The following is an 11,043-nucleotide window of genomic DNA, read 5'->3' as shown; positions in this document are numbered from 1 at the left end:
TCTCCTGTAGTTAGGTGGTCTGGACATCAAAATCCCTCCAAAATGAGTTTGTTTATTTTCATACTCAGAACAGTTGCACGTGCGAGTTGTATATTTTGTTTTAAAAACACGCATCATTTAAATCTAAACGACCGTTGTTTATTTTCGAATTAGAACAGTGGAGAAACTTTACTTCAGTTATTTGACTGCCTCCACCTAAGAACAGCCACAACCATGGAGAAAATGTAAGTGAAAAACAGTTTGTTCATTTTAAAATTACATACCTAGCTAAGACATGTTAGTAAATTAACAAATCTAGTTAAATGCAATTTAGCAACCTTTCATCGTTAGCTAGCTTGGTTCGACAACAAATGTAATATTGCTTTTCCAAGTACACTATACGGCAACTTCACTGTGCAAAACTTCTCAATGTTATGGGGGGAGCAATCTGACGCTATTCATTAGTTAGTTAGCTAGATAACATTAGCTAAAGTCAGGCCATGAACAGTCACGGCAACGAACGTGTTAGCAAACTTTGACCCGCCATAAACGTAGCTACTTGGAACTAACGTTACTAGTAACGTTACTGTATAAAAGCGAAGTAAAGATCATATTCGAAGTGATTTATATGTCGAAAGGTTAATGATTCAGCCTTGTTATCTAACTTACTTGCTGTTCACATGCTCTTGCAGATCGCACATGTGGATTTGTTAGATACCACTGAGACTGACCAGACGAGACTTCGGTTCATTCGCAGTAATCCACTGAATCGTGCAATGAATGAGGCAGTTCAGGTGGTATATAAATCTGCGAAAAGGCGCACACGCGGTGCTTTTCAAATGCTCTTCAACAGCTGAGCTGTGTAGGCTCAAGTTGATGACGTTTAGGATTTCGTTTAAAGGCAGAACAAGCAATTTAGTGAATCATAATTGACTTTCAGCCTTGTTCACATGACAGCCCTATATTTGTTAATGAATCCCTAGGAATTGCAAACAGTTTGAGCAAATAATAGTTAGTTAGGTCTATTTACATGCGCCAAAGAAGGTCAGTTCATAGCTTTTGGGACAACATCTGTGTATTGAGTGGACTGACACCACTCAGGGAGTCCAACCAACACACTAACTCTCGATGTTGTGTCCCAAAGCTAGTCAGTTCATATAATTTTACATTGGATAAAAACAGAGAATCATTGAGGCCACTAGGGGAAAAAAAGGCCGTTTTAGCAGGGGCAGGGCCAGATTAAGAAAGCATTAAACAGATATATTACATTTACATAAGTATTCAGACCCTTTACTCAGTACTTTGTTGAAGCACCTTTGGCAGCGATTACAGCATTGAGTCTTCATGGGTATGACGCTACAAGCTTGGCACACCTGTATTTGGGAATTTTCTCCCATTCTTCACTGCAGATCCTCAAGCTCTGTCAGGTTGGATGGGGAGCGTCGCTGCACAGCTATTTTCAGGTCTCTCCAGAGATGTTCGATTGGGTTCAAGTCCAGGCTCTGGCTGGGCCACTCAAGGACATTCAGAGACTTGTCCCGAAGCCACTCCTGCGTTGTCTTGGCAGTGTGCTTAGGGTCGTTCTCCTGTTGGAAGGTCCTGAGTGCTCTGGAGCCGGTTTTCATCAAGGATCTCTCTGTACTTCGCTCTGTTAATCATTTCCTCAACCCTGACTAGTCTCCCAGTCCCTGCCTCTGAAAAACATCCCCACAGCATGATGCTGATACCATCATGCTTCACCGTAGAGATGGTGCCAGGTTTCCTCCAGACGTGATGCTTGGCAAACTCCAAGCAGGCTGTCATGTGCCTTCTACTGTGGAGTGGCTTCCGTCTGGCCACTCTACCATAAAAGCCTGATTGGTGGAGTGCTGCAGAGATGGTTGTCCTTCTGGAAGGTTCTTGATGGTCAGAGTGACCATCAGGTTCTTGATCACCTCCCTGACCAAGGCCTTTCTCCCCTGACTGCTCAGTTTGGCTGGGCAGCTAGCACAAGAAAGTGTCTTGGTGGTTCGAAACTTCTTCCATTTAAGAATGATGGAGGCCACTGTGTTCTTGGGGACCTACAATGCTGCAGAAATGTTTTGGTACCCTTCCCCAGATCTGTGCCTCAACACAATCCTGTCTTGGCGCTCTACAGAAAATTCCTTTGACCTCATGGCTTGGTTTTTGCTCTGACATGCACTGTCAACTGTGGGAACATATATAGACAGATGTGTGCCTTTCCAAATCATGTCAAATCAATTCAATTTACCACAGGTGGACTCCAATCAAGTTGTAGAAACATCTCAAGGATGATCAATGGAAACAGGATGCACCTGAGCTCAATTTCAAGTCTCATAACAAAGGGTCTGAATACTTATGTAAATAAGGTATCTGTTTTTTTGTTTCGATACATTTCAAAAAAATTCTAAAGCTTGTTTTTGCTGTGTCATTATGGGGTATTGTGTGTAGATTGCTGAGGATTTAAACATGTCAAATCTATTTTAGATTAAGACTGTAACGTAACAAAATATGGGAAAAGTCAAGGGGTCTGAATACTTTCCGAATGCACTGTATATTATTATGCAGTAAAAACTTTTTTTTCTTCAATAATCAGTTACCCAATCAAGGCAGGGCCAGTTACCCAATCATGGCAGGCCTCCTCCCCCCCATCTGAAGATTAGCAGAGCGGCAGCAGCAGGCTGTCTAAACTCATTGTGAGCGGGCTCCTGAATCTTCCTGTGGTTGGCAGTTGCAGTTGCTATACACATATATATTTATAGTACATATAATATATATTACATATAATATATGCTATATATAATATATACACACACATATATATATATATATATATATATACACACACATATATATATATATATATATATATATATATATTACATATAATATATACTGTATATATAATATATATATATATATATATATATATATATATATATATATATATATACACACACATATATATACACATATATATTTCTGTATATACATATTACTGTATACATTTCCTTTATTTTATTTTAGCTGCCTCTTGGGCCCTTCAGCCCCGGTAAGTCCCTGCATTAACCTGGCCTTGGGCAGTGCCATTGAGAGCTTCCACCATGCTTATTAATTTCAAAGTAGTCAACTAGGTGGGGATTCATATGGGTTGTAACCTCAATGGCACTGCCCATGCTGTCACAGACGCTCTCATGCCATAGATATGAAGATAAGCCCTCTATTTTTAAAAATCACATTTTTACATTGTTATATTATCATATGTATAACCGTAAAAGGTCCAATGCAGCCATTTTTATCTCAATATTAAATAATTTCTGGATAACAATGGTCAAAAATAAAAAATGTCTTCTTAGCAAAGAGCAATTTCTCAAGCAAGAATTTCACTAGGACTGTCTGGGAGTGGTCTGAGTGGGGAGGGGCTAGCTGTTACTGGCAGAGAGGTTTGGAACTCTCTTTCTTATTGGTCCTTTAACTCATTTACCGCCTGGTGATGTCATCTCACCAAAAACAGGCTGAAATTTCAGGTGGTCGTTTCAAACAGCTCTTACACTAAAAGGGCATTATCATCATTTTCACACTTTCACATTATCCCAACCTCATAGTATGGAAATATATATTTAAACAGAGGGAAATCACACTTTTGACTGCACTGGGCCTTTAAACCTCTTAGATGTAAAGTACCCTGTTTTGGGGACCTGCGTGGTCCAGGTACCGGTTTCGACTGACATTTTTCACTTATAAATCATTATGTGGACACCATAGATTGAGCAGTAGCCCTGATTCTCATGGACACATGTCTCTTCTGCCTGTATGAAGCAAGATGTGAAATCTGACACCACTTGAAGCTGGGATGTCCCTCCTACAATTTAATTCACTCTTCCGACTGTCCATCAACTCCTGGCTGAACCCTAGGTCACAGCCACTAACAATGCATATGTCTGGAATCCTTACATCGTAATGAGATGTTCACAGCGATGGGGGCAGACGTTTTGATCAAGAGAGACCTTCAGAAGATATGCACATTTTCTCTAACAGTAAATAGACAAATGTTTTTTACAGTTATAAGGAAGGTTAAATCTTATAGTTAGTCATTTTAGAAATTGATTATACTATATTTAGACAAAATATAATTCATTTAAAGTCTTATTCATACAGTTTTGTTGAATAGGAAATACATCATATAAAATATTTCATATTTTTATCATATTTGTACTGTGTACCTTGAGTTTGTGTCCTCAAAAGTGACTACACCTCAGCAATGTATAAAAAAGTAAACCTTTCTTGGAGTATGCATATTACTTTTTGGGATTAAGTAGATTACATTTTCGATTACATGTAGTTACATATAAAAGGTTTCAAGAGAAAAGTGTGAAGGCGAAGGTAAGGGAACATCTAAAAACTGCAATCCGGTATAGTACCAGTAGGTATTAGATGGAGCTTCCTGGCCCCACCCACCTGTGGGTAAAACAATCTGTGGTTACCTAGGTAACTAAATTGGCTCACAGCAAAAACTTTCAAATGCAGTTTTCTTTTTGTTTGCTTGTTTTAACCAATTACAAACTACATTCAAGAAAAATACATGTCTAAATATGACTTTTCAACATTGCTTGCTCTCTAGAATTCTCACTACTTAGAAAAACGTAATACTGTAGGGCTTCTCTCATGCCCTTTTCTTGACAATGCTAGCAGCCATGTGAGTGAGTGCTAGCTAGTTACCAACCTGACTATAAAGCTACAAGTAGTGAGGAGTTCCAAACGGACTAAACTAAACAAGTTAAATGTCTTACCTGTGATTCAACGTGTTCAACATGCATAGCTAGCTATGTGTAGTCTACTTGGACATCTGATCCCAACATTTATGTGTAGTCTACTTGGACATCTGATCCCAACATTTCCCAGTCTTCCACACAGAATAGCCTGTACATTGAATAACACAGCAGCATTTCGGAATGTTTTGTTATTTATGTATAACTATAAATATACTACGAAGTTGCCTGTTTTAAAGTGGGGGTCAATTGGAAAGAACGTTTGTTTTGTGGGCGCAGTCGAGGGGGATTCCTTATTTTTACGTCAATATCAACTCGGAGTATAGCCTAGTGTTCGACCAATAGAATGAATGGAATACAAACACTGACCAATGGGAGCCGAGTTCGCCTACTATAAAGAACCATCTCCAAGACCATTTTCTTCTACTGGAGAACCAAATAACGTTGGTGATTGCGCGTCACGGTCGGAAAAATAGGGATCTTTGTGTCTTCCCCTAGTAGTAGTAGTGACCAGCCTCGGCAGCAGGTAGGACCCCTATTTCTACTCACTCGAGGATGATCAGAATGGCATCAGTCTTTTTAACCCCAATCTGCACATTAGTGATTCATTAGCAAATACTTATTAGCAGAGGCTAGATTTAAAAGGATATCATTCATATATTTTTACATATTTCGGGGAAATATCGATAATAGACAACGCAAAAAAAGTAATATATGTAGCCGTGATCGAGCAGGAGACCTCGTTATGTTGATGATCTTGCTCTAGTCTAGTGTGCCGCACCTGTTATCTCGCATAGCCTACTCTACTTTATTGTTCTGAACGACTTGGATTTAACAAGCAAAATACCACTCTAGACTAGAGCTCTGTGAAATAGTTACTTGGCTTGGAATGACACTGCTGCGCAATCTTTCGCATTTGACTTGCATTCCATCACTCCGCCTCTAGAGTAAAGGGATCTTTTTTATTTTAGCAACTTTCTGTCGACATTTTCCTCTAGCCTATATAATCGTGACTGTCTTTCGGTGCATTCGCTTACTACACAATGCGCATATTGATCCATGCAGTCGCATAATAAAAAACAACTATTTGACAGTTATGTTGTACTATTTTCAAGCTCACATTCACCCGTTTTTCCTCCACTCCGTGTTGCGTCCAGGGATCAGCCATGCCTTTCGGAAACACCCACAACGTGCTAAAGCTGAAGTATGCTTCTAGTGAGGAGTACCCAGATCTCAGCCAGCACAACAATCATATGGCCAAGATCTTGACTCCTGCCATCTACGAGCGTCTAAGGAGCAAACAAACGCCCAGTGGATTTACATTGGATGATGTCATTCAAACCGGGATTGATAACCCAGGTAAAGACCCATGCAGCGTTCAAACATCAAGCCATGTGTTCTGCCTCTTCAAAGTGCGTTTAGTGAGGGCGTCCAGTACAGAGATGTTCACAAGTCTTTGAGGTAAAGGTCAAGCCATTGCCAACAGGGACTTTCTGCCTGCTGTGGGTTATCAAATCAAATGTATTTGTCACATACACATGGTTAGCAGATGTTAATGCGAGTGTAGCGAAATGCTTGTGCTTCTAGTTCCGACAATGCAGTAATAACCGAGTAATCTAACCTAACAATTCCAAAACTACTACCTTATACACACAAGTGTAAAGGGATAAAGAATATGTACATAAAGATATGAATGAGTGGTACAGAACGGCATAGGTCTATAAACCTTGTAAATTATTTCCTACATTTTTGGGGACAATTAAATACATTTAAAGTTAGTTACCAAACACTGTCATATAATTTACAGCATATTTAAATGACATGATTTAACATACTATGATACACGCTAGTTCACTTGCTTGTTTTAACAAGCTTTACTTAAGATTAACGTTTGCATGTTCCTGTCGTTTAGCTACATAGCAATAGCATACACAATGTCCGCTCAATCAAAAGTGCAAATATGAGTAACTACTATTCTCCCATTGAAATAGATTCGTCCTTGTCTGCATATTTTTTTTGTGGCACGCAATGTTCTATAACACTTTTCAGCCCTCTGTATCAAACTTTCTGTTACAATGTCGCCTGTTCAATGTTATCTGACAGAATGCACAACAAACTTATCCCAGTACTGACTTGCATTGTTCACGAGTCTCATCTAGAGGTCAAGTCTCAAGTCAATTGATCATGAGTCTAAGTCAAGTGCAAGTCTTTCTTTGTGACTCGAGTCTGACTCACTCGAGTTTCCATCTCTGATCCAGTATCACACTCTAGGGAGGCGCTCATACACTTTTGTTCTGCACAGTGACCTTGTTGATGGATTCTATAACTCTATATGAGTCTGTAATCAATAGGAAGGATGCGTGTATTCCATTGGCCTGCATCCATACCAAATGCCCAAAGCACAATGGTTCAATGATTTGTTTCAGGTAGCCTTTCAAATTCTGCTGGGAATAATGCTTGTTGGTCTAGCATACCATAATAATGTATCAATACAGACACTATCATCGATTGTCACTGCAATAAGTGACAAATCTAGTGACTCCATATGAACTAAAATGGTATAGTCCAACCCTTTTTGAGGAGAACTGAGGCGCTGAGTAGATAGTCCAAATGCATTTAAGCATAGCAGGTGGCTTACCCTGTAGAATGTGTGTGTTATTGTTCAGCAATGATAAAATGGCTAAACTGACCATCAAGAGGCTGTCACCCGAGGAGGAGTTCCCTGACCTAAGCCAGCACAACAACCACATGGCCAAGGTCTTAACCCAGGACATGTACACCAAACTCCGAGACCGTGCCACCCCCAACGGCTTCACCATAGATGGTGTCATTCAGACGGGGATTGATAATCCTGGTAAAACGAACCCATCCTGAGTGACTCCACCTTTGGAGTCTGATGAAATGCTAACTATTATTTATTGAGGTTGTTAATGTTTGTCATGCTCTACAATTTGTCTCCTAATTGACTCCCCTGTTTGTTTTTACCCCAGGCCATCCCTTCATCATGACTGTGGGATGTGTGGCTGGAGATGAGGAGACGTACGAGGTCTTCAAGGAGCTGCTGGATCCCATCATTGAGGACAGACATGGAGGATACAAGCCTACAGACAAGCACAAGACTGACCTCAACCCAGACAACCTGAAGGTACTGCCCTCTAAATGGGTACCTGGTTGACTGTGGTATAAGGCAAATGTTCAACTGTGTACCCTGCAGGAAACTAGACCAGTGTTATCAAGTTACAGGTAACTCTAGGATAACTTTGTTTTCATTTTTTTTTTTTTACAGGGTGGAGATGACCTGGACCCCAACTATGTCATTAGCTCCCGTGTCCGAACAGGCAGGAGCATCCGTGGGTTCTGCCTGCCCCCACACTGCAGCCGTGGAGAGCGAAGGGGTGTTGAGAAAATGTCAGTCGAAGGTACTTACCTCAACCCACCCAAAAGTCTATCAAGTTGGCCTGAACATATTTTCTAAATGTTTTTACCCAATAAATTGCGAAGATGGGAAGTGTAGAAACAATGTCTTGAGGGGTTGGGATGGTGTGTTTAATGCATGGTAGAATTGTAGACAGATGAACTAGAATTGTGTTTGAACTGTGGGGTGGAGCGGTGCAAAGATTTTCAATCCAGTACTGTAGTAGGGTCTGGGACTCTGAGTGGATGCCAGCCTAGAATGATGCCAGTTCCCTCTTGCAACATTACTGTGTGGAGGGTCCCCTCTAGTGGTGAACTATGTGAATTTATATGTCTGTTACTGACAAAAGATGACTTCAGACCAAGGGTAATCATAGACCAGGAGTATTTATTTAAAACATATTTGTAAACTTATCTATATTTCCACAGAGGTAATGCAGGATTTCTGTGAAAATATTAAAATGTATAAAAAAAAGTGGGGAACTATTCAATGTTTTTATGAATTTGACTAGCAACAAGACTAGACCCATTTTGAATTACAATGGAAAAGAGGTAAATTATCTCTAACTTTATTTCTGAACTCCTAATAGTGCAAATTGCATTCAATGGAGTATCTGACATAGGCTTTGACTGGTAATCACACATGCTTTTTTTTTCCATGGCAAGTGATGCTGGCTGCTGGTAAGCGTTCTTGAATTGGAAATCATCTTGCACATGGCTGACCTTTGTTTAAACAGTTGCTAATAGCGACCGTGTTTGGCGTAGAGCTGGCACAATTATCGTATAGTCTTAATATATACATTTTAGGAGAAGGGGGGGGGGGTTCCAACTTTATATACAAGTGTGGATATATAGTTGACCTAATTCATTTCCAAAAGTTCTAATTTGTCAGACATGTGTCACCAAAGCTGTGTTGTATGACTTGGGTAAGCTTACGTTGTATTTGAAAGGGGGATACCTAATCAGTTGTACAACTGAAATGTGTCTTCTGCATTTATGTATGTCTAAATGACACTACTTCCAATTATAATGTGGGGAAGTCAAAATAATAACACTATCTACCAAACCTATTAATTTTAAAATGTTGATTATACCTGTCCTTTCCATTATTATTCACCGGATGACAAGGCGTGGGGGGAAAGAAACACATTTTGTTAACATGATCTGGGTCCCTGGACAAGGAAATGTTGGCGACCTCTGCTTTAGACTGCAGAACACTGTCTAGACATATTTATATACATTGAATTGATCCTTTCTTCCTTGAGGTAATTTCTGGTTGTAACACAACCAGATTGAAAGCCATGTAATGAAGACTGCACATTCACTCATCCAATAAGCTCATGCAGAGCCAATGTATCTGACACATCTGATTTTGTTCCTCTACAGCTCTGGACTCCCTGTCTGGTGACCTGAAGGGGAAGTACTATGCCCTGAAGAACATGACAGATGCTGAGCAGCAGCAGCTAATTGATGACCACTTTCTGTTTGACAAGCCTGTGTCTCCTCTGCTGCTGGCCTCTGGCATGGCCCGGGACTGGCCTGATGGCAGGGGTATCTGGTGAGAGGACAGGGTTTTTCATTCTCACACTTCTAGGTTTCCTCAAAGGTATTAGAATGTGGTTTTGTTCTAACTCACCAGTCTCTTACTTTCTCACTTCTCCAACCTTACTTTATTCAAGTAAATGACTGCTGGAAGGGTAATGGTAAATTCTCAAATGCCCTCTAACTAGATGTACCTTAATCTCTGCTAAGTCAGAGGGCAAATGTTCATAATAGTTTATACGCTGGTGGTGGCATAAGCCATTGTCCATGACCTTGTAAGAGGACCATATAACATATATTTATTCTAATCGGTCAAGGCACAATGATACCAAGACCTTTCTGGTCTGGGTCAATGAGGAGGACCACCTGCGTGTCATCTCCATGCAGAAGGGTGGCAACATGAAGGAGGTGTTCAACCGTTTCTGCACTGGCCTCACAAAGGTGAGTGAATATCTGAGGAATACCTTCAAGGTTTTGAGAATTTAAATAAGGATAATTTGCTGTTGCCATATTAAAAATGCTGTGTAAAAACATGCTGCAATGATCAATCGATGGTGTTTGTATTACTTTCCTTGTTAAAATTTGACACTGTCTTTGACACTGTCTCTTTTCCTCAGATTGAAACCCTGTTTAAAGATAAGGGCACTTCATTCATGTGGAATGAGCACTTGGGCTACGTTCTCACCTGCCCATCCAACCTGGGCACAGGGCTACGTGCTGGAGTCCACGTCAAGATCCCCAACATGAGCAAGCATGCCAAATTTGAGGAAGTGCTCAAGAGGCTAAGGCTCCAGAAACGTGGAACCGGTAAAACATTTATCCGTCACAGAACCAGATATCTACTTTTGTTTGTTCACTGTTGCTCAGGGTAACTTACAAGCACATTAAGGCGGTAGTTCTAGCGTTAAAGCTGTAATTTCTCAGAGTATTGTAGCTGTTCAGTCCATCTTCTGACGTTGTCTCCATTCCAGGTGGGGTGGACACCGCAGCTGTGGGTGGCACCTTCGACATCTCCAACGCAGACCGCCTGGGCTTCTCTGAGGTGGAGCTGGTGCAAATGGTTGTGGACGGTGTCAAGCTGCTGGTTGAGATGGAGAAGAAGCTGGAGAAGGGACAGTCTATTGATGACCTCATGCCTGCCCAGAAGTGACACTCTTGATTGCCTCCCCCTTGTCATCTGAATGACATCGTGGAATGCACTCTGTAATAAACAGCACTTACTCTCTTACAAGACACTCTCATTGAAAGAGGACATCTGAAAATAAAAACTGTTTCTTCCATGTTTGATTCTATTTCTTTCCCCATTTGTGATGTTGCACATCCTCATTTAGAACTAAAA

At 40.6% G+C, this 11,043-nt stretch overlaps 1 protein-coding gene across 4 annotated transcripts; it reads left to right on the top strand.

Moving 5' to 3' along the window:
• The first annotated feature begins 118 nt into the window (after positions 1 to 118).
• Positions 119 to 10,984, top strand: ckba (creatine kinase, brain a). 4 transcript variants are annotated; one of them, XM_090209495.1, is made up of 9 exons: positions 5,169 to 5,274; positions 5,906 to 6,209; positions 7,415 to 7,602; positions 7,739 to 7,893; positions 8,035 to 8,167; positions 9,549 to 9,720; positions 10,022 to 10,145; positions 10,322 to 10,511; positions 10,676 to 10,984. In XM_090209495.1, the coding sequence occupies exons 2-9, from the start codon at positions 6,118 to 6,120 to the stop codon at positions 10,852 to 10,854; spliced, it is 1,233 nt and encodes a 410-aa protein (XP_090065621.1). In that variant the 5' UTR covers positions 5,169 to 5,274; positions 5,906 to 6,117; the 3' UTR covers positions 10,855 to 10,984.
• The last annotated feature ends 59 nt before the right edge of the window (positions 10,985 to 11,043 follow it).

This window comes from Oncorhynchus mykiss, chromosome 19 (assembly GCF_057628025.1).
Source record: "Oncorhynchus mykiss isolate SJ-2025 chromosome 19, ASM5762802v1, whole genome shotgun sequence".
Taxonomy (NCBI): Eukaryota; Metazoa; Chordata; class Actinopteri; order Salmoniformes; family Salmonidae; genus Oncorhynchus; species Oncorhynchus mykiss.
The sequence above is the reverse complement of the archived record's forward strand: the minus strand, read 5'-3'. Positions and strand labels throughout refer to the sequence as shown.